Here is a 23,625-nt window from a genome sequence, read left to right on the forward strand (position 1 = left end):
AGGTCATGGGGATAGTTAAGGTCATCACTGATTTGACAGTTAATGGCTATCCACCCCCACCCCCACACACCCTTTCCTAAGGCTGCTGTCTCCCCTACATATCCCAAGACTTCCTGGTAGACCACAAGATGGGCTATCATCCCTGATGATGGGAGGTCACCCTACCTTCCTACCCTATCTGGAGTTCCTTCTGATGGTGCCAGACCCAAGTCAGGAACCAGATGGACATCCAGGTGACCTGTGGGTCATCTTGAAGAACAAGAAACAGGGTTGGCAGTTAAGGTTTGGATTGTCCGGAGGTAGTCTGGTTTTCTGTGAACTCTAGGCAGAGACAGTGGTGTTTGGTGATGAGGGGTTGGAAGGCGCGTGCACAGCAATCAGGGTTCCCCCAGTGGGGCCGAGCTGAAGGAGGAGGCCATTTGGGGCCACACACTACTTTGGCTCTGCTCCTACATCTCAGAGTACCCAGACCGTTGTTTCACACAGTCCTGTTTGCTCTGAGGGTTCCATAAGTTTATTCTGTGTTATTTGATTAATATAAATTTTTTGTAGAAATTTAGAAATTATAAAAATCCAGAAAAGTGCAAAAAAGGAAACAAAAGTCACATATAGACTAATCACTGTGAATGCCTTAAGATATATCCTTAGGGTTTTGGAGGGTTTTTTTTTTTTAATGAATAGATTGGGGATGTGGGCAAAAATAGGATCATACTAAGTAAATTATTTTGAGGTTTGCTTACATGGCCTTTTACAACATTTCTGCATGTTTGGTTAGGGGATGGAGAAAAATCTCAGCTGCCTTTGTTGGCTCCCAGTTGGGCCCTGAGGGGCTTTTGCCCCTCTGTTGGGTTCTCTTTTCCTTCTGATAAAATGATGGAATGCTGTCCTCGCATTGCCCTCATGCCCACCCACACAGCTGAACTGAGAGGGCCCCCTCTAGCATGTTCCTAGAACCACCTGGCATGGACTCATGTGGTCACCTGGCTGGGGGCTCCCATGGGCTTCCTGCTCCCCTGCTGCTCTCTGCCCAGGGCTGCCCGTTAGCCACCACCTGCCAGCTCACTGAGGTCCCTCCTCATCTCTGCTTTGCAGGCTTGCACCCAGGGGTGGCAGAGGGGGCTGCTCTGGAGCTGAAAATCATCAGGTAACATCCACAACCAAAATGATCACAACCGTGTATGGAATTCTCTTTCTAAACCAGTCAGGTGAAGAACACCCGTACAGCCATGAAAGCTTATTTTCGCCCCAGTTCGACAAGCCAGATATTACTGCCATTTTATAGATGGAAAAACTGAGGCGAGAACAATCAAGAGTAGGACTTAGGGTCACTCAGCTTGTACAAGGCAGACTGGAGATTTGAAGACCAGGGCTGGGCTGCGTCCGGTGTCATACACAGTTCTCTACTCCATGCGCCTCTGGAACCAAAGAGGCAAGCAGAGTACAAAGTGTAGGTGAAATATCTTGGTTCAGAGAGGTCATGTAAACCAGTGGTCCTTCTTCAGCTGAGGGCTGGGACTGGCTCCCAGCATAAGGGTCTCCTTTTGCAGAACTTGTTAAATGCATAGATTCAGGACTCATCTCCTTGGGATTCTGATGTGGGACCTGGGGCTCTATCGTTATAGAGCTTTGCAAACAACTTGGAAGCACGCCAGGCTTCGGGACTGCTGACAAAATAGTAACAAGTCCCCACCATTTGCCGGGCACAGAATCCTCGCTGAATAAGTGAAGAACAACAACCTGATGTACTATTATCATACTCAATTTAAAAGATAGGGAGAGTTAGGGGCGCCTGGGTGGCTCAGTCGTTAAGCGGCTGCCTTCGGCTCAGGTCGTGACCCCAGGGTCCTGGGATCGAGCCCCACATCAGGCTCCCTACTCAGCGGGAAGCCTGCTTCTCCCTCCCCCACTACCCCTGCTTGTGTTCCCTCTCTCACTGTGTCTCTCTGTCAAATAAATAAATAAAATCTTTAAAAAAAAAAAAAAGGGAGAGTTAAGCCTCTGCCTTCAGCTCAGGTCATGATCCTGGCGTCCCGGGATCAAGCCCTGCATGCGGCTCCCTGCTCAGCAGGGAGTCTGCTTCTCCCTCCTTCTCTCCTTCTTCCATAAATAAAATCTTAAAAAAAAAAAAAAAAGATAGGGAGAGCAGGGCCCAGAGAGGTTAAGAAGTTTTCTCAAAGTCACAGCTCAAATGTGAAAGAGGACTTCGATCATGATTAGAGTCTGTGCTCATCTACCACCTGTAGCCGGGTCACTGCCCTGTTGGCCCCACGATAAGCCCTTCCATGGCTTATAGTGGCCATGGTTACTATGGCCTCAGGGTATGAAAAATCTAATTGCACTCCAAGAGGCAAAGATGAAGAACACTTAATATTTCTGTCTGGAAATTTGGTCTCAGTTTTCTTCTCTGAGCAAGACACGTAAGAGAGGGCACATGACACAGATTTGCAGGTTTGAAGCTAGTTCAGGAGCTATCAACCCACCACATCCCCCACACACAAGTCTGGAAACAGAAGGCACCATCCTTCCTCCAGGAGAAAGACAGCTGATGAGAGAGCCTTCTCTGGCCCCTAGTTTGTTTGTGGTCCTTTTATTTTTGTTATTTTGGGGCAACTCCAGGATTTGGCCACCCTTCCGTGCCTGTCACCCCACCCCTCTGTTCTCCTAGGGTGACCTTGAGCCGCAAACCTGCTGTCTGCGTGGACCGGGGCCGACATCACACGTCCATCTGCCAGGACCTCTGTGTCCAAACTCCGAGACATGGCGACCAATGGCAGCAAGATGGCTGATGGGCAGATCTCCACGGAGGTCAGCGAGGCCCCCGTGGCCAATGACAAGCCCAAAACTCTGGTGGTCAAGGTGCAGAAGAAGGCGGCGGACCTTCCGGACCGGGACACATGGAAGGGCCGCTTTGACTTCCTCATGTCCTGTGTGGGCTACGCCATTGGCCTGGGCAACGTCTGGAGATTCCCCTATCTCTGCGGCAAAAACGGTGGTGGTAGGTGCTGGCCAGGCAACCTCCCAGCTGTGTCTGGACCCCTTGAAGAGTGTCACACTTGGGCATTTTCTGGGGCTACCTTAGGGGAAGGGGCCCCCTAAAGACCTGGCCCCGTTTCCTGTCTTTGTCCCTTTACCAAAAGATTCCCAAAGGACAATTGTCCTTTGTTAATGATACCAAAATTTCACCTCATCATTTTGCAAAGAACAAGGGATGTAGTTTGAGCAAAGGACATCCTTGGACCTCATTTTGGCTGTGGGTGCTACTTTGAAGGCAGAGTGTAGGGAAATTATGGCTGGGACCCCCAGAACGCCCTGCCATGGTGCTCCCTCTGAATGGGGCTTCTCCAAAGCCTTGGGACCATGAGCATCTCTCTTCTCAACCCCACAGGGGCCTTCCTGATCCCCTACTTCCTGACACTCATCTTTGCGGGGGTCCCACTCTTCCTGCTGGAGTGCTCCCTGGGCCAGTACACGTCCATCGGGGGCCTGGGGGTGTGGAAGCTGGCCCCCATGTTCAAGGGTAAGTCTGCAGAGTGGCAGTGCTCCTGCCCACAGAACTATGATGAAACCAGGGCCTTCCTGACACTCTCGGCCCCACCGGAGAGAGGGACATGCTTGGTTCACTTCTGAGCAGAGTAGAACCCTCGGGGGGGCCAGGTGGCAGATGGCAGCCCTGGCTAGGATCTAGGGCAGCAGAGGTGGACAGAAGGCCCCAATCCAGAGACCCCGTACACATCAGCCTGCCTTGTCCTGTGAGTTCATTTCCCCAGCCAGGGCCGGGTACGACTTTCTTTGCTTCCTTGCTCAGTGCCTGACAGACCCTCAGATGGATACATGGAGAATTATTCTTGCCTGGCAAGCCAAGACCCCCGCCCCACCTGCAACCAGCCAGTGCTGGGCCCCAGACCCAAGTCCTCCCTTGCCAGATGTGTGTGACCTTAGATAAGTTCCTCCCTCTCTCTTAGCCTCAGTGCCTCCATAACACCTGTCTCCAAGGTCCAGTGAGCTGGTGGACATCATGGAAAATGATAAGAATGACGCTCCCTGGGATAGTTATTATTACTGCTCTCTTAGACCAATATCATGATGCCGTGCCTGCTCCCAGGTGTGGGCCTTGCCGCTGCCGTGCTGTCATTCTGGCTGAACATCTACTACATCGTTATCATCTCCTGGGCCATCTACTACCTGTACAATTCCTTCACCACAGTGAGTGGCCCCTTTGACCCCCTCCAGAAGGAGCCAGACCCAGAGCCCACCGTCCTTCTGCTGGACTACCATTCTGCTGATAGGGCTGTTCCTTGGGTTGGTGGAGGTTGGGCGGGGATCGGGGACATGGTGTGTCTTCAGCAGCCCCTGTCTCCCCACAAGTCATAGCACCATGAACCAAGCACCTGCTCCAGGCCTGCCACTGAGCCAGGTGCTTCGTGTAGGCTGATATCTAATCCTCCTGACACACCCTCTTACGGGGGCTGTTGTTAGCGCATTTCATATGGACTCGGACTGCCTGGGTTCAAATCTTGACCCCCAGTATATACCAGCTGTGCAACTTTGGGAAAGAGGCTTAACCTCTCTGAGCCACAGTGCCCTTATTAATAAAATGAAAGTAAAAATGAAACGTGCCTCATAGAGTTGTTGTGAGGATTAAGGAGTAAATATGTGTAAAGGGCTTACTTAGCACTGTACCTTGCAAAGAACAAGCACTGTTCAGTGGTCACTGTTAACATCAGTGTGCAGAGGGTCAAACAGGCAAGATCTCTTACCCGAGGTCACAGAGCTGGGAAGTGGCCCTGGGACGAACACACGAGACCTTATGGCACAGCTTGGGAAGCTGGTTCTCAGAGTGAAACGATCAAGGTTCACATTTCAGTTCTGACACTTAGGAGCTGTGTGATCTCGAGCAAGTGGCTGCCCCTCTCTGATCTCCACAATGGGCATCTCAAAATGACCTGCATCTGGGAGCTGTTGGGAAGGGGCCGTGAGATCACGGATGGCTTGAAAGAGGCGCAGGGGACCGTGAGGATGGACAAAGTGCCCTGGGACCACTGTTGCCATCCCCTGGGGGCTCAACAGGGCTTGTCTGTGCCCCTGTGCCTTTGCAGACACTGCCGTGGAAACAGTGTGACAACCCCTGGAACACGGACCGCTGCTTCTCCAACTACAGCATCGTCAACACCACCAACATGACCAGTGCCGTGGTCGAGTTCTGGGAGTAAGTGTGGGGCCGTCACTTGTGGGGGGTGCCTGTCAGCCAGGGCCAGCAGGAGACAGAGGCACCCTCAAAAGGATGATGGGAGCTGGTGCGGTGCACAGGGCTAAGGAAGAAACGAGAGAGTGAAACCCTCTCCTCCCCCGTAGAGAGCTGGGCCGTGGAAAGGGCCACTAGGCACAAGCTGGAGAGAATGCATTCCTGCCTTCTCACTCCTCCTGCCCAGTGGCTCCTGCTGTTGGTCAGACCTAGTTAGAAGCCAGAGGGCCAGGGAGCCAGGGAGGTAGTGCCAGCCGCCAGCCTCCTAGGCATGGAGCAGGGTGGACAGGGGTAGACGGTGCACCTCTGGAGAGGGGTAACCAGCATAGGCCAAGAAGGATCGCCAGAACAGGCCAACAAAATCCCAGCTCATCTGGAAAACAAACCAGTCCAGTCTACTTAGAAACCCAGAGTTGTTTGGAATAAAGGTGCGCACGCGCGCGCGCGCGCGCGCGCACACACACACACACACACACACACACACACACGGTTCATAGCGAAGGCTGTGCTGATTGGATCTTCAGAAGAGCACATCATAGATGTGCGTTGGGGTATTGATTTTACAAAAAGAGGTCTTAGGATCCAAGTCTCTCTGGCATGAAGGAGGCATCTGTGCTGGGCAGCTTAAAAGGGTCTGGGAGCACCCTGGAAGGTTCCACTGCACCTTGCATAAGCTGCCAGGAGGAACTGTGCGCAGGAGGCATCAGAACACATGATGCGAGTCTCTTTGTGCAGGAATGTCCTTGGCTAGGCAGTCTCCTTACAAATAAAAATCAGATTCTTCTCCGGCTGCTTCTTCTTTCCAGCATCTGCCACATAGAATTCTCTCACACACCTTTAGGATTGCCTCGAACCATTTAATCAATAAACATTTCTTGAGCACCTACTATGTGCAGTCTGGTTAGAGACATGGCAAACATAAGCAAACAGGCAGAGAGGCAACGCCAGATGACCAGTGCTAAGAGGAGGGGATAGGGGCCCCAAGTTGGTACCCGGACGAGCCCAGGGGAGGAGTGACATCTAAGGTGAAAACCATGTGGGAGAGACAGGTGTCAGCAGGAGGAAGAGAATGCATGAAGGCTTGGAGGCAGGTGAGAGCAAGCCAGGCATGGGTGAGGGGATGAGCTGAGACTGGAGAGAGAAGCAGGGCCAGCTCAGAGGGCCTTGCAAGGTGGGCCTGGGGTGGTTGGGCTTCATTCCGAGGACAGTAGGGAGCTATTCACTGCAGGGTTTTAAGCAAGAGGGTGACATGATCAGACATATAATTTAGAAGGGTCCCTGGGGCTGGAGTAGGGATAAAGCAAAAGTGAAGGTGAGGGTCCTGCTAGGAGGTACTGCAGCCAAACAGGTGAGCAATAATCGTGGCCAAAATAAGGCACCAGCAGGTCCCTTGAGCAAACAGCACTTTCTACCGGTTAGTATAATGGACCCCACAGTCTCCTGCCAGCCCCTGTGTCTCAGTGATCACAGATGTCAGCACAGTCGCGGCGGAGGTTTCATTCCCTGGGCACCCCCAGGCCACTCCAGCTCCCACCAGCCCCATGTGACTTTCTGCTCCCTCCCTCCACTGTTCCACCAGGCGGAACATGCATCAGATGACAGACGGGCTGGATAAGCCAGGACAGATCCGCTGGCCTCTGGCCATCACCCTGGCCATCGCCTGGATCCTTGTGTATTTCTGTATCTGGAAGGGTGTTGGCTGGACTGGAAAGGTAAGGCATGTGCACAGTGGGGACCAGAAGGGGATGGGTCTACAAGGGGATTTCCGCCCCACACAGGAGTCTGCACTTCCAGGAACCCCACCGAACCTAGAGAACAGCAGGTCCCTGCATCTCTCCCTGCCTTGGTTTTCTTTCCTATAAAATGGGAATAATAACATTACCTACCTTCTGGGCAGTGTGAGGATGGAATATGATAATGTAAGTCAGTTACACAGAGCCATCACAAAACAGATGGTAAACTTTGCTCAAGGACCACTGAGCAAACTGTCTGTCCCTGAGCATTTCCACTGTACCAAGCCTTGTTCTAGGGTGATCCAGAGATGAACATTCCACATCCCAGCCTTGGAGGAGAAACAGAGATGGATCAATGAATGGTTAAATAGCCTTTGTACTGAAATAGTCCTGAGTTCGGATCCCAACTCGGCTGTTGACTTGGCTAGGTGGCATCAGGCAGATCACTTCACCTCTCTGAAACTCAGTTTCCTCCTCTGAAAAATGGGGCTTATCTGTTGGTTTGTCAGGAGAATCAAATGGGATGGTGATTTTGTAAAGCCCTCAGCAGTTACCAAGTGGAATTGTACTTGTTTTTGTTTTTATTATCAGCAAGGGCAGAGCCAGGTCAAGCTGGGGGGGCCCAGCCTGAGGACATCTGGGGAGCTTGCCAATCAAGTTGGGAAGGGGACTGGCCTTACTCCCACACTTTTCCCCTTAAAGCCCCGCCCCAGGGGTCCAGGGATAGAAGATAGCCCAGGCTCTCACTGGACCCTGGCCTGAAGGTAACTTAGAGGAAACCTGTCTGAGTTCTGACAGCAAGTAAGGGAGAAAAGGGATTTGAACTGAATCATGCTGGAGCAAGGAGGTCTGGACTACCCAAGCTGACATGAGCAAAACAGAACCTTCACGAATTCCATACTTGGACATGAGTATGGCTGATGAAAAACTGCCCAATTCCAGTCTGGTGGGACCTTTGGACCTACCAGTTCTCAGATCCAAAGCCGGTGTCAAAACCTCTCTGATGCATCCTTAGGTTAAGCATGCAGGAGGAGGGCACAGGTGTCTCCCAGCCCAACTTTAAGAAGCAGAAGAATGTAAGGCCTAAGGGTTCTGGAAGAGATAGAGCTGAGCTTAAATCTCAATCTCCCGATACCTAGCTATGTGTGCTTGGGCAAGTCATTTCACCTCTCTGTGTCTCCATCTCCTCATCTGTTAAATGGGTACAATAATAGTACCTTACAGGGTTGTCATAAAGACTAAGGAGAATAATCTATGCAGAGTATGTAGCATATGCCTAGCATCTAGTAGGTAGACAATACATGGTATCAATTGTCTTTTGAGTAAGTCAGCCAAGCCATCAGTAAACATTTACTGAGCACCTAGTGTGTACCTGGCTCCATGCCAAATGTGGAAGGCAGATTCAAGTGCAAGACCTAGGCAATATATATTAAGCATGTTGTATACATACATACAACTGACCTTTCTGAGTTGGCAGGTTGATTGTACCTATTTTCCAGACCAGAAAAGTCAAGGCTCAGGGAGGATAAGAAATTGACCCAACATCGTACAGCTTATAGATGCCACAGATGGCTTCAAATTCCCTTTTCCTAATTCCAAGTACAGTGGGTTTTCTGGTGGATCATGGCTACCTTTCCTAACCCTGAAGAATCTAAGATGCCCATTCAGGGAAATGAAACTAAACCAGAGAACAGTTCATGCTGTCCAGAAAATAGGGTCACATCAGACTGTGAGATAACAAAGATTATTGGCTTGAAAACTGCTCTTTCACAACAGCAGGCAAAGAAATGTCATTTCAGACAATGACATCAGTCTTTTGATTATCAATTTGGCAAAAAAATATATTTTTAATGATTATATCAGTGCTGGTACCTTTGTGGGGAAGGTATGCTCTGAAATGCTGGACAAAGTTCCGTTTCTGGAAGGTAATTGGGAAATATGGATCACAAGCCATTGAGAATTTTATCCCTTTTTAGTCAGTAATTCTACTTCTAGAAAATTTTCCTGAGAATGATATAATAATTTTGTAGACAAAGTTTTATACACAGGGGTTTCCAGTGTATTATTAGTGAGATTCACATGAATAGATAACAGTAGGGGAGACTTTAAAGAGGATGGTAGAACCTCCTGAGGGACTATTTTGCATAATTAAAAATCACATTGTTATGAGACAATAAAACAATGGTTAGTAAACAAAGTAGGCACTGCTTTTTTTTTAATTTTAGACATGTTAAATGAAAAAGCAAGCACATAATTGGAGCATGATTTTGTAAGAAAATGTGATCAAACATGCATTGCCCAGTCTCCAAAGAGGAACATTAATGTGTTAACATCCATGCATTTATGTATTAGGCATTTATCCAATGTCTCCTATAAACCGTGGATTGTTCTAGGTGCTGGGAAAACAGAAGTGAACAAGACAAGCCCTCCCCTTCACCTAACTTAAATTCTAGGGGCAATTGAAGGGAACTTTAAGTGTGTGTGTGTGTGTGTGTGTGTGTGTGTGTGTGTAACTTTAAAATTTTCCTCACACCCTGTTTCACTTGAACAGTTTAGACAAAAGTCAAAAAATAAAGGAGGGGTAGGGGAAAGGAAAAACCAGGTGCTGACCTGGTTGGTTAAGACTCCAAGGAGAGGCTTCAAAAAAGTGGACAAACACAGTTGGTTAGGAATCCAGGGAAGGCTTCCTGGAGGAAGATGAACCGGAAGTAAGCCCAGGGCCACAACAGACACTGATGTAAGTGAAGTGGGGGGAGGGAAAGAATGGGAGCGCTGCAGGGGGCATCGGTGCCGATTTTCCTCCCAGGTGGTTTACTTCTCTGCCACTTACCCGTACATCATGCTGATCATCCTGTTCTTCCGGGGAGTTACGCTGCCTGGGGCCAAGGAGGGCATCCTCTTCTACATCACACCCAACTTCCGCAAGCTGTCTGACTCTGAGGTGAGTGGCCTTCCTGGGCTCCCCGCCTCCAGCGGCTGAGTTAAGAGCACACCTGCGACCTGAGCCACCAGTTACCAGCTTTAGGATAAGTCACTGTACCTCTCTAACCTCATACGTAAACCGATACGGTTGCCAGGTACAGCTGATTACCACATGTAAAAAGGGCCCTGGGGCACTGTGGCTGTGATTATAATTTTGACTATTTTTTGTTCATTCTACCTATAGGTGTGGCTGGATGCGGCAACCCAGATCTTCTTCTCCTACGGACTGGGCCTGGGATCCCTGATCGCTCTTGGGAGCTATAACTCTTTCCACAACAATGTCTACAGGTGAGAGCCCAGGAGCCCCTTCCTTCCGGGCCACGCCCCGCCAACGCCACGCCCACACGCGGCCACTCCCTTATAGACCACGCCCCGTGGCCTTTCTCCACTTTCAACTCCATTCCAAGGCAGTTCCGAGCCACTCCTTCCGGTTCCCCCCTCTCTGGGATGGGGTGGGGGCACCTGCCCTGCAGCCCTGCTCCCAGGCACCCTCTTCTGCCCCCGCCCCTTGTCCCTCGCTAACCACTGCTCCTAGCTCATCTCCTTGCCAGCCTCACCCTTGCTGAGTCCACGCTTTCTTCTCTGCAGGGACTCCATCATTGTCTGCTGTATCAATTCCTGCACCAGTATGTTCGCGGGATTTGTCATTTTCTCCATCGTGGGCTTCATGGCCCATGTCACCAAGAGGTCCATTGCTGATGTGGCGGCCTCAGGTCAGCGCCACACATGGAAGGGCCAGGGCTCCCGGGGTGGGAGGGGGCATCTGTGACACGCGGGCATCTGTGGTCATTACCGCCATCACCAGCGGGAGCCAGAGGATGAGCGTGCAGGCAGAAGGAAGAGCCAGTAGAAAGGCCTTGAGACAGGGATGAGTGTGGTGTGTTGGCTCCCTGGCACTGAGCATCACGAGGTGCCAGGCAGAGCAGGAAGCATTTTAGGTGAAACTTTCCAACACTATGGAGTCCATGCTTTCTTATTCCATTTACTAGGTGAGGAAACTGAGGCTCATGGACCATGTTCACCAAGCTAGAGAGGTGATGGAACTGGAGTTGAGCACAGACCTGGCTGATCAAAAAGCTTGGGCTCTTAATCACCTGACCATACTGGCACTTCCAGCACAATCCTGCCTTTGGCAGGGAGAAGACCGACTCTTGTCCCCTGGAATATAAACCTTGTTCCAACTCAGACATGCTCACCACCGTGACACAAAGTGCCTAAATCTTTGCTTTTGTCCCAAACATGTTCTCACCAAGCAGGCTGTACCCACTCTGCTCACCGCACGGTCATCAATGCTGCAGGGTCCGAGGAAAGCCCCAGGCAACCCCTGCCTCCCTGCTCAGTGGGGAAAGCAGCGAACATGAGGGACCCACTATGTGCACAGCAGAGGCCCTGGGGCTTGGGGAGGCAATGGGACTTGTCCCTTCCCCATCATGGAGAACTGTGCTGGTCATGTGGAAAGGAACTTCCTCCACTGATGTCCTCATCTTCTCTACAAGGGCCAGCTCATTTCTCTGGCATTCCCCGGCCACCACCACCCTTTCCTGAGCCAGACCCAGGGAGGTTACAATTTCTTTCCTTCACCTTTCAAGGTTTCCCTTCTTCTCTTGACTAACCCCCACCCAGACACTCAAACACAGTATGTCCCAAACTGACTTCTTTAAACCTTCTCCTTCCCTGGGCTCCCCACTGCAGCAAAGGGTGCCCCCATCTCGTACCCAGGACAGCCCCAGCATCATTCTGGACGCTTCCTTCACCTTCACTCCATAAACCGACCAGTATCAGGACCTGCCCGTATCCTCCTAAGTATCTCTCCATCTGGCCACCTCTCTGCACCTGCACCCACCACGGACCAAACCACCGCAGTCCTTCCTTTCATCTCGCTTGGTACCCTGGCCCCTGGCCCCAACCCTACTGCCTCCCCCACCCACGCACATTCTGTATCTTCATCTAGGAAAGGGGGTGCTGACAACACTCACCCGAAAGTTTACTCCGAAGGTGAAATGCAATACAGCTTAGAGAGTGGGTGGTGTGCTGGTACGCTGCGGGTGCTCAGTACCTTTTCTCTTTCTGTTTTGGCCTTCCCTCCACAGGCCCTGGATTGGCGTTCCTGGCGTACCCAGAGGCGGTGACCCAGCTCCCCATCTCTCCCCTCTGGGCCATCCTCTTCTTCTCGATGCTGCTGATGCTGGGCATTGACAGCCAGGTGAGGACACCCAGCCTTGTCGGTCTGGGAGCAAGAAGGGAGAGGAGGCCATTGGCCATTGGCTTAGGCCCCCAGGAAGAGGGCAGAGTTTCAGACCCCTAGACTGTTCCACCACAGGAGAGACTTCAGGGTGGATCAGCTCAGCCACCTTCCCCATTTTCCAGATGGGGAAACTGATGTCCAGAGGGAAGGGGCTCCTGAGGTCACAGAGAGAGGCAGAGGCAGAATCAGGCCTGGATCCTGGGGCTTCCTTGGCTCTGCTGTCCCGACAGTGCCAGAGCCCTTTGGTCTTGCCCCAGAGTCAGGCCCTGGGTGGGTTGGGGCTGGAGTCTGCCGCACGTAGCTGATCTTCGTCCCCCTTGAAGTTCTGCACCGTGGAGGGCTTTATCACGGCCCTGGTGGATGAGTACCCCAGGCTCCTCCGCAACCGCAGGGAGCTCTTCATTGCGGCTGTCTGCATCGTCTCCTACCTGATCGGCCTCTCCAACATCACCCAGGTGAGCTCACCGGGCACCGGGCACACCTCTGGTGGCCAGGCACACCTCTCCACCCCAGCCTCGTGCCACCCCACCCTTTGTTCCTTGAGCACCATCTCTGTGCCAAGCCCTGCACACACAGCCGTGAGGCAGATGGGGACCCTGTCCTCAGTGTGGGAGGGTGGGAGACACGGACACTGAGCTAGAAAAGATAAGACACAGCTGGAGAATACAGCCCCTAACTCAGCCTGGGGCACCCGGGACTGCTTCCGGGAGGAGGGGATGCAGGGACTGAGTTTTTAAAAATGCACACCAATTAGTTAGACAGTCGAGCTGGAGTTGGGCCTTTGGCATTGGCCCTGCCCCTCCTTCTTGCTCCCACTTTTCTTTTACTCTTGATAATAATGAGCAGTCCTCTCTGCATTCAAGGCCCTCCCGGTCTAGTCAGAAGGCATACACATAAACTGGTGAATTGTACAATAAATATAAATGACCTGAAAGCCGTGAACTCAGTGGGTCTGTGGGTCTGCTTTAGGATCCACACAACTACCCCCTGGATTCAAATACAGTTCGTTCCCAGAGTATTGTTCATTTGTCCTTTCATTCCTCCATGGCTGTTAAAACATTCACCATGGGCCTGTCATGATCCTGGAAATTCAGCAGTTAACGGGACAGACACAGTATCTGCTCTCTTAGAGCTTATGCTTTGGTGGATAAGACTGACAGACAAACTAAATCATTTCAGAGTGTTCAGCGCCATGAAGAAAAGACAGTAGTGGGACAGGGAATGACTAGTGAGGGTAGGAGGGATGCTACCTCAGACAGAGTAGTCAGGAGAGGGCCCTCTGAGGAAGTGGCACTTGAGCTGAGACTCAAATGATGAGGAAGAGACAGCCAGGGGAAAATGAGTGTAGCAGGTGCAAAGGCCCTGAGGTATGCATGAGCTTGGTAAGTTTGAGGGGCAGAAGGAGTGAGCGGATAGGTAAGGGGGACAGAACCAGTTCATGCAGGAACTTATGAGCCAAAGCCATTTGGATTTTGTTTTTTATTTGTTTTTTTTAATTTAATTTAATTTTATTTTATTCTCTCAACTTTTTGATGTTGAGAGCCATGGAAGGTTTTAAGCAGGGGAAAGACATAACTGACTTAACTTTGTGGAGAGATGGCTCTGATGACCAGCTCCTCTCTCAGTCCTCCAGCATTCCCAGACACGGAGCATTTCTCTTCCCCGGACATCTTCTTACCAATTCCCAGGGAGTCGACGATCACACCCTCACCACTTACTAGGCCCTCCATACTTCTTTTAATCTTCCCTCAAGCCTCCTTGCTGCAGTGTTGTCTCACGCCTACCTCGCCAGACTGCAGAGCCCACGTTGGCTGTGAACTGAGTGCCCTGGGCGCTGGTGGGAAGTGGACCCCCTCTCACAGCTTTTCCTCTTTTAGGGGGGCATCTATGTCTTCAAACTGTTTGATTACTACTCTGCAAGCGGCATGAGCCTGCTGTTCCTCGTGTTCTTCGAATGTGTCTCCATTTCCTGGTTTTACGGTGAGTGTCAACCCTCCTTCCTCCTTCCCTCCCTCATTCATTCATTCATCCATCCATTCATTCATTCATTCCTTTCTTCAATCATCATTCAATACATACAGCTTGAACACCAAGCCCTTCCTATACATTAGTTGACAGTTGACCCTTGAACGACCCGGGTTGGAACGGCACAGCCTACTTGTTCTGTGTGTAAATACAATATGGTATTTTTTGATACTCATTTTGATACAGTACAGTACTGTAAATGTATTTTCTCTTCCTTAAGATTTTGTTGATAACATTTCTTTTCTCTAGCTGACTTTATTGCAAGACACAGTATATAAATACATAGAACATACGAAATAGGTATTAATCAATTGTTTGGTATGGGTAAGGCTTCCAGTCAGCAGTAGGCTATTGGTGGTTAAGTTTTTGGAAAGTCAGAAGTTATATGTGGATTTTTGACTGCGTGGGGGTGGGGGAGTCAGAGCCCCTAGCTGCCACATTGTTCAAGGGTCAACTGTATTCAGTCCTCACAGAAATCTGATAAAGCTAGCACAGGGGGTCTTGTATTTAGGGGACACCTTAAGACGGGTTAAATAAATCCATTTAAAACGGGAGCCAAAATTTCGTCCTAAATTTTGGGATAAGAGGGTTTGAGATTTTATCTAGAAAAGTGACACCAAAACTACAAAAGAAAAAGTTCTAAAGTGAACTATTTAACAAAAGTGGGGCTATGATAAAAAGCATGCACTCCCTTAGAACAAAGCCTGGAGGAAATGACGGTTTTGTTTGTTTATTTTGTGGCCCGAGGTTCCAGACCCCTCTGCATGATAGCCAAAAGGTTGTCCTTCCCTGCACTTTGACTATCCCAGCGAGACAGTATGTTCGAAGTGTTTTCCTGGGTCCCTCTAGGTCTTGATATTCGCTGTACTTTCTTCGCCACCCACTCCTTGTCAGCCCCCTTCTCCCCCAGCTGGCTTCCTCGCTGGTCAGGGGCTTTGCTCAGAATCTGAGTGATGCCTAATGTCAGTCTGGGGAACTTCATGACGCCTGTGGTGTTTTGCAAGATTTGGTGTTCTTTGCAGTCTGTCACCGGTTGCTTATAGCATCAGAGCAGTGGGGAAACGCACTCTGTCCAATAGAGCTTTGAAGGAATGGCTAGGCTAGCTGTTGGGTGGAAGGGACACTGAGAGAGGTGAGGACATCCTTTATGAGCATAATCCTTTGTTGGTGGGTATTTTCATGTGAGGTGCCTGGCTTTCTCACACAACCCACTTGCTGGGGGTTATTGATGCTTAGATAACAAGGAGCCCCCCAGAGCTTTAGCCCCATGTTACAAAAAGGCTGAAGCTCCTAGAGGCCAGGTAACTTGCCTGTGGTCATACTGCCCAAAAGTGGCAGATTGAGACTTGGAGCCTGCAGTGCCCACAGCTCATTCATCCCTCCTGCTCTCACTCTGAATGTCACAGGTGTTAACCGATTCTATGACAACATCCAAGAGATGGTTGGCTCCAGGCCCTGCATCTGGTGGAAACTCTGCTGGTCCTTCTTCACCCCAATCATTGTAGCGGTAAGGATAAGTCCTGACCAGCCCTGTTATAGGATGAGGCCAGGCCAGTCCCTGGGGTGACTCAGGTCCAGAGAGAAACTTCTGGAGGCAAAGGCGCCCATTCCCTAATAATACTACTCCATCCCACTTGCTGAGCATCTACTCTGTGCCCCACATGACACCAGACACATTACATCATCTTCGAAAACCTCAGCAGAATAGGCATTCTTGCCCCCATTTGACCGCTGAGGGACCCAGGCTCACCCTGCCAGCATCATCCAGCTAGTTGGCCCCCACAAGAGCCCTTTTGATGGTCAGCCTCACAGCAAGGGAGGTGGTGAGTGGACCTGTCAGCTTCAGGGTCTAGGAAGGGGCCTTGGTTGTCCAATCTGGGGGACTGACTGTGTCCCATCCCCCTCCCCCCTCCCCAGGGTGTGTTTATTTTCAGTGCTGTGCAGATGACTCCTCTCACCATGGGAAACTACATTTTCCCCAAGTGGGGCCAGGGCGTGGGCTGGCTCATGGCTCTGTCTTCCATGGTCCTTATCCCTGGGTACATGGCCTACATGTTCCTCACCTTAAAGGGCTCCCTGAAGCAGGTAAGTCCCTTCTTCCCCCTTCAGATTGCTGGTCCCCTTCCTCTGCTGTGCTGGGCATGGCCCCTACCTTGTGGAGCTCACAGTCTAGTTAGGAAACAGACAACTCAATATCCAATGGCAACAGAATGTTGGAAGTGCCATGATTCGGGTAAACCAGAGAGATCGGTTAGCCCTGCCTGGGTTGAGGAGAGTTAAGGAAGGCTTCTTAAAAGAGGGGATAGCTAGGAAGAAGTCTAAAGATGAGCCAGAGTTAAAAGTGGAAGCAGAAAGAATGTTCCTAGAAGGGGATGGGAAGCAGGCGCAAAGGCCCAGGGGTATGAACAGCATTTGGTGAACTGAAAGGAGATCATTGTGGCTGGAGGGTAGAGTGGAGAAGGCTGTAGAAGGGGTGATAAGAGATGAGGTTGGGGATGTAAGAAAGTCAGGCCAGATCATGGAGGGCCTTGAAAATTAGGACAAGAACTCTTAACTTTATCTGGAGGGTAATGTGGAGCCTCAGGGATTTGAAACAGGTGAAGGGTTGGGTCTATTGTATTGTGGGCTTACTCTAGACCCCTTTTGTGGGCTTAATAAAGATGAAACGTGGTCTTGCCCTCAAGGAAATATAATGTAAGGCATGCTGCCCTCAGCAGAGGCCCACTAGCATATTCTAGGTCCACACCAGCTCTTTGTTAAATTATTATCAAATTCTCAAGTGAAACAAGGCAGTGCTGGAGGTACCCAGGTGCTAGCGACATTGATGGATCAAGTGTATGCTGAGAAGATTTCACTGGGGAGAGGTGGACAGTCAGAATATGGAGGGCCACAGCTGGGAGGCCTTGGATCAGTGGTTCTCAACCTTATTTCTGCTAAGATGGGCCTTCCAGACCAATCAGAGCCAGAAGAGGGAGCTCTGTGGTCTGTGGCCTAAGGAAAACATGGGGGGGGGGGGTCATGTGTAGCCCCTGGACCAGCCTCCTCCTTTCAGAAACTGAGGTCAAGCGAGAAACCACTTCCCCACCCCTTGCAATAAGTTATTAGGAGAGCTGACACTTGCAGCCCCTTCTTCCAGCTCCAGGCCCAGGGCTTTCATTTTCCACAATCCTCTGCTGAGCTGCAAAAGGCAGTCAAGTCAGGTCTGGGAGTGGAGGAGAGGCAAAGGCCGTGTATTTGAGGAGGGGAGCACAGCCTGGGCAAAGACTCAGGAGTGGACACATCTGAAGACAGTGCGTGATCTGAAGGGATAGGATTTCAGGGAATATGTGTAGAGAAGGTAGGGGGAAATTCATCCATTCAGGAAATAGTACTGAATACCTACTATGTGCCAGACAGTATTCTCAATAATAGAGACACAGTCGTGAGAAAAATAGGCAAAAATCCCACCCTTTTGGGGCTTATATTCTAGTAGAGGAAGACCAACAATCGACAAAATAAAAACATGTTACATAGGGCTGAGTACCTTGGAGAAAAATAGAGTAGAAAGGGGTTTTAGGGAGTGCTGAGTGAGGCTTTGTTGAGAAGGTAACACTGAGCCAAGACCTAAGGAGGTCTTGAGCGAGATCCAGCTGTGTAATTATCTGAAAAGAAGGATGTCTCAGAGGGCACAGCAAGTGCAAATGCCCTGAGGCAGGTGCATGTTTGACATGTGTGAGGAGCAGTGAGGGGGCCAGAGAGTGTGGAGGATGTGGGGACGAGGCCAGAATCTGGGTGCATTTTGAAGGCAGAACAGGCAGGATAGACCTGAAAAGAGGTGGGGGAACGGAGCGGCCAGTCTCCCTCCTCCCAGCCCAAATTCTCCCTGGTGCCCAACAGCGCATCCAGGTCATGATCCAGCCCAGCGAAGACATCGTTCGCCCAGAGAACGGTCCGGAGCAGCCCCAGGCCAGCGGCTCAGCCAGCAAAGAGGCCTACATCTAGGGGTGTCTGGCGGCTTGCCGACCCGACACTCTCACCCCCCAACCTGGCTGAACATGACCACCACTTGATGTCTGAAGATACCGTCGATCTCAACCTACCTCGAGTGGCGAGTCCAGACACCATCACCATGCAAAGAGAGGGGAGGTGGGGGACAGTCACCCCCGGTGGGCTCCGCCCTGGGCAAAGATACCCGATGGCTCCAGCACCTGCGCGCTGGTGACCTTTTGAGTCCGGGCCCCATAAGCATCAAGCAATCAGCCTCTGTGACTGTGCGATAGATCATTTTTATCCTGCCAGCAAGTGTGATGCGGTGAGGCCACACACTCGTGGCTTTTAGTCATATTCCTGACTGTTCTCTTACTGCCGAAACTCATGACTCTTATCTCAGACTTTGCCGGAGTTCGGTTCCGTCGGAACGCTGCTCTGAACACATGAAAAGGGCATTCTGTATAATGGGGATTTCCAGGGAGAGCTCACTCTTAAGTAGCAGGGAGCCCGCGGAGCTCTGACTTTCATTTTTTGTTGTTGTTGTTTTTTTTGTTTATCTTTCCCGAGGCAGCTTGACAAAACAACCCCCAAGGACCTCCACCGGTATTCCCCAAAGCTGCTGCTGCGTCTCCAGCAATCTGCAGAGCGTCCTTCCCCTGCCCCCTCCTGGCCGGGCCATGCTGATTGGCCCTGGCCCAATAGCGATCATTCCATGCAGCCCAGCTCCCTCACTCCCTCCTTGGAAAACTGCCACAAGCACAATTGATTTTTTTTTTTTATTGCCATTCTGGGGGCCTAAGATCCCACTGGGGAAATTCCCTAATCAGGAGCCCCAGTTTCTCTTAGGCTGCCCCGTTTTATGGAGCACAAATCAGGTGCAGAGGAAATCAAGGTGAAGGTTTGTCTGTCCTTGAGTCAAAATGGATGCAGTTCTTTTTCCGGCTTCCCCTTCAGCTGTGTCCTCACTGACGCCCCAGTCAAAAATGCTGCCTTCTTCGTTCATATTCCTTAGCGGGAATCTCCCCCTCACTGCCACTAAAATCTCCCCAGCCCACTAACGGAGGAGCTAGTGTTAATCCAGACCACCTGCACGCCCCCTCCCCCAAAGTGCTTCCAAGATTAAACTGCTTCATCAAGAAGTAGTATTTGTTTCTTTCTGGAATTGGGCTCCGTGGTGGTGGCAGTGGTGGTGGTGGTGGCAGATCAGGCAGACAGTTTCTTGCAAGCTTCAGTGACTCAGCGTTTCTCATTTGCCAGGAAGATGGTTTCCCATGTAGCAAATCGTATGTTGTTCCCGTAGCTCCTTAGCTAGTTAGCTCACAAACTGTGTTTTACAACTAATCCTTAATAATTATGGTAAATAACTGTGACTGTGGGTTTTTTAATCTCTTGTCATTCTCATCCGACAGTGACCAGCATACCCGTTCTTGCAATAAGGTATTACCCTCAGAATATTAAGCACATTCTTGTAGAGAAACATAAAGTACATGTACACATATAAAGGCACACACATATACGTTCATCCTCACGTGTGATATATAGGGTCTTATTTGATATCGTGTAGGAAATCTCAGACCTTTTCCTGAGGTCATCTGTAAAATAGTCTCATTGCTAAGGCATCCCTAATGCCAACTGGTGAATCCATGATCAAAAATGCATATGTGTTGTTAAATTATAGGGTTTAGAATGAAAGGAACCCTTCACTGTGTCTCATGGTCCCACCCCCACATCCTGTGTGAACTCCTCTAGAATAAGGGCAGGAAGACTTCTGACTTTCTCTTTGTTCTTCCATGTGAAACTAAGACCACGTCTTTCTAAGACAAATGCAGTGTACTTAATGTTTGTATGCAAATCTAATCGAGATGTTTGGCAAGAAATCCCCTAACCGATTTCCATCCAAACCTACTTAATATAGCACAATATTACGTGTCGTACAATTCCAGTGAGAACTGTGAATATGTGTACCTTTTTTAGTATTTGCCCTGGGGGAAAAGATATTGTATTATCATATATGCTTTTTTTGCAATAAGGATTTATTCTCAGAACACCAAGTAAATCTATCTCTATATAAAAAAATATATGTAATATATACATATTCAAACTATATACAGAGCCTGTTTTAAAAAAATTACAGTATTATTTAGAAAAATTATCTGTTCTATGGACCAAATGTAAAATATTTATAAATGAAGATGCATTTTAAATGTCTATAAATGGTGTCATAACTAGAGCACGGGCGTTATGTACGTTTCTAAGAGTTTAGAGGAAAAATAATAAAGGTTCTATGATATACGATGTCAGACCTTCAGTTCTTTGGGGTGGGGGCACAATAGCCTCTTTCGTTGGAACAACAACACATACACACAAAACTATTTTGTCCCCAACAGAGAGAGAGAGATTTGGGCTCAAAAATCCAGCAAGATACAGCTGCGTTTACCAAAAGTCCTGGAATGAGTGAATACAAAATGACTCTGAGCTACATAAGGGAGGTGTTTTCACGGGGAAGCAGGGCTCGGAGAGGCCACAACTCTTAGAACCTGCTTCCGATGCAGAAACAGTCTGTGGTGCTCTAAGAGACACTGGGCACCCAAGGAACCCTGTTAAGTGCTTTCTTACTCGAGTTCCGCATTCCAGCCAACTACTCACACTGAAAATGATGGCCTAGAAGGGAAAGGAAAGATACCGAACCCCATACTCTCCCCGAGCATCAGAAAGTGGGAGTAGTGAGTACGGGCACAAGGTGCACATCTCAAGAAGTGAAATCAAAACAACTTAGTTTTGTGCGGGTCTCTCCTGTTCTGGAAAGAACGGAACGCACGTGCACATACAAGTTTTGAAATACGTATTGTGTAATTCACACATGAATTAAATGCTCTTATAGTGGCATTTGCATAGTATAAAGATGAACAATAAAATGTATGCTGGGAGTGCCTGGGTGACTCAGTCTTTAAGCCTCTGCCTTCGGCTCAGGTCATGATCCCAGGGTCCTGGGATTAAGCCCCTCATCGGACTCCCTGCTCTGAGGGGGGCCTGCTTCTCCCTCTCCTGCTCCCCCTGCTTGTGTTCCCTCTCTCGCTGTGTCTCTCTCTGTCAAATAAATGAATAAAATCTTTAAAAAAAATAAAATAAAATGTATGCTGAAGATTTAGATTTTAAATTTTCCTGTACCTAGAAGGACATTACATAGCAAATTTAAAAACACCACGACCAGCTGAAAGAAAGACCGTGGAAGGAAGGAAAAGCCTTATATTTTACATTTGAACCCCGTTTGTCTTTAAACATGATCACGTCTCCTCTGAAAAAAGACATCCCCTTACATAACCCCAGGACCTTAACAAATTCAAGAAATTTCACATAGTTACAATACTATCATCTAACCTACAGTCCATATCGAATTTCTCCAGTAATGCCCTTTCTGGCAACTTCTGTCTGGTCCAGGATCACACGCTGCTTTTGGTTGCTGTGTCCCTTGTGAGCACCTACTACCTGCCAAGCAGAGCGGACACAGCCAGCCTCCCTTTCCCATCCCCCCACCCATCCCTCCCCACATCTCTCACCGAAGTGGGGGAAGGCCACTCTTTCCTCCACTGTCTGCTCTCCCAGCAAAGGACAGCCAGGGATTTTGTTATGGGCAGCACCAAAAAGAATGTGTTTTTCCCTCAGGAGAGCAGACAAAAAGTTCAGTTAAGGAAGCCACGTCCTGGGGACACTTCTTTCTCTGGCTACTTCTCCTGCCCTCTCTCCTTCCCACACCTTTCCTGGCCCTTCATCCTGAAGCCATAAGCATTTAAAGCACAAAAAGAAGAAATGAAAATCCAAAATGTGAACCTCACCTGTCAAATACGGCCACGGTGATGTCCTTTCTGCTCTGCCCCCTTCGTCCCCCACACCGAGGTGCTTCGTCCCCAGCTCTTCATGTCAGCAGCTCAGAGGAAAGACAAACCGGCCAGAGGGCCCGGGAGTGGGAAGATTCTTAAAGGTCATCTGGTTCTATTGAAGTTTGGGTTATTTTCAGGGACTTGTTTCTCCAACTGCGATGTGCATACAAATCACCTAGGAGATCCTGTCAAAATGCAGATTCTGATTTCATAGGTCTGGGGCAAGGTCAGGACTCTGCATTTCCAATAAGCTTTTAGGTATTATCGATGGGCTTCCTCCCACTCCTTACATAGCAAAGATCCAAAGAAAAGCCCCCCCAGCTGCTTCTTAAATGCTCAGAGCATTTGCCACCTCCTTAGGAAACTGTCAGAAATTCAAATTGTCTTAGGTATAAAAGAATTTGTTGACTCGTAAAAATTTCCAGGGCGCTTGCTTCAGGCACCGCTGGATCAGGTGCTCGAAGGGATAGCATCAGGAATCCATCTCTCCACCTTTCTGCTTTTCTCTGCCCAAGCCTCTACCCTCAGACTACTCTACCCTCAGACTACTCTACCCTCAGACTACTCTACCCTCAGACTACTCTACCCTCAGACTACTCTACTCTTAATGAGGCTTCCAGCAGCTCCAGGCTAACATCCTACCAGATAGGTAACCACATTATAAAGTGAGATTCTTGTCCCCCAAATTTCTGTCACAGTCCTGGGACTGAGTCACATTGAGCCAGCCTAGATTTCATGCCTGTCTCCTTACCAGTGAGTGTGGCCAAGAAGATGGGATGGACTGACTGCCAGGCCTGGGCCACCTCGCCATCTCTTGAGCTGGGGGATGGATCTGTTGCACCTGCTCACGTGAACTGAGAATGGGTGGGAAGGAGAGGTAGGTCCCGAAAGGATAAAGGGGGGGAATAGATGCTGGGTAAGCAAATATGACAAAAACCCCCTCTCCCCAGAGAATTTTTTTCTCTTTTCCCCTTTTCCAATAACCTTCTGACAGTCCTTCTCTGAACGGTTGCGCCCATGTGGTCCAGTTTCTAGTGCAAGGTCTTTGTGCTGTGGCACAATCGGGAAGGCAGATGGAGAGGAATTGGGTGTGTCTGAGACAGGTCGGGACAGCCCAGGGTGGGGCTACTGTTGGGTAGACCCAGAGGTGGAAGTCAGGAATGCTGCCTCCACTCAGCCGAGACCATCATCATTGCCCAACTGGACCACTGCGACAGACTCCTGACTTGTGTCCCTGCCCCTAGTTTGCCTCCTATCACCCACTCTGCAACACTAGCCAGTGATAGCCTAAAAACAGAAATCAGATCATGGCATCTCCCTGTTTAAAATTCTCCAATAGCTTCTCCCACCACATTTAGAAAAATGTTCCTTCTCCCTACTCTGACCTGTAATGCTCTCCATGATCTAATGGCCACTGTCTAACTTTCTGATATCAATGTGCACCACTCACTTCCTCATTCACAGCATTTGGCCATCTCTGTCCCTTGAGCCCTGCAACTTTGTTCCTGCCACAGGACTTTTGTACTCATCATTCCCTATGCTTGGAACACT

The 23,625-nt window shown here is 49.7% G+C and overlaps 1 protein-coding gene across 2 annotated transcripts in view; it reads left to right on the top strand.

Moving 5' to 3' along the window:
• Nucleotides 1-19,837, top strand: part of SLC6A1 (solute carrier family 6 member 1) — a 40,881-nt gene extending 21,044 nt beyond the window's left edge. The window contains exons 2-16 of one of the 2 annotated variants that reach the window (XM_027586460.2): nt 1,093-1,144; nt 2,666-2,995; nt 3,386-3,517; nt 4,103-4,203; nt 5,097-5,206; nt 6,822-6,954; nt 9,782-9,916; nt 10,142-10,245; nt 10,546-10,670; nt 12,048-12,160; nt 12,526-12,657; nt 14,080-14,182; nt 15,634-15,734; nt 16,145-16,312; nt 18,104-19,837. In XM_027586460.2, coding sequence (XP_027442261.1) covers nt 2,758-2,995; nt 3,386-3,517; nt 4,103-4,203; nt 5,097-5,206; nt 6,822-6,954; nt 9,782-9,916; nt 10,142-10,245; nt 10,546-10,670; nt 12,048-12,160; nt 12,526-12,657; nt 14,080-14,182; nt 15,634-15,734; nt 16,145-16,312; nt 18,104-18,208 — 1,800 coding nt within the window. In that variant the 5' untranslated portion in view covers nt 1,093-1,144; nt 2,666-2,757 and the 3' untranslated portion in view covers nt 18,209-19,837. The remainder of the gene's footprint in view (nt 1-1,092; nt 1,145-2,665; nt 2,996-3,385; nt 3,518-4,102; nt 4,204-5,096; nt 5,207-6,821; nt 6,955-9,781; nt 9,917-10,141; nt 10,246-10,545; nt 10,671-12,047; nt 12,161-12,525; nt 12,658-14,079; nt 14,183-15,633; nt 15,735-16,144; nt 16,313-18,103) is intronic. The other variant, XM_027586459.2, reaches the window with a different exon arrangement.
• Nucleotides 19,838-23,625: the final 3,788 nt, after the last annotated feature.

The sequence above is a fragment of the Zalophus californianus genome, chromosome 1 (genome assembly GCF_009762305.2).
Source record: "Zalophus californianus isolate mZalCal1 chromosome 1, mZalCal1.pri.v2, whole genome shotgun sequence".
In the NCBI taxonomy this organism is placed as follows: Eukaryota; Metazoa; Chordata; class Mammalia; order Carnivora; family Otariidae; genus Zalophus; species Zalophus californianus.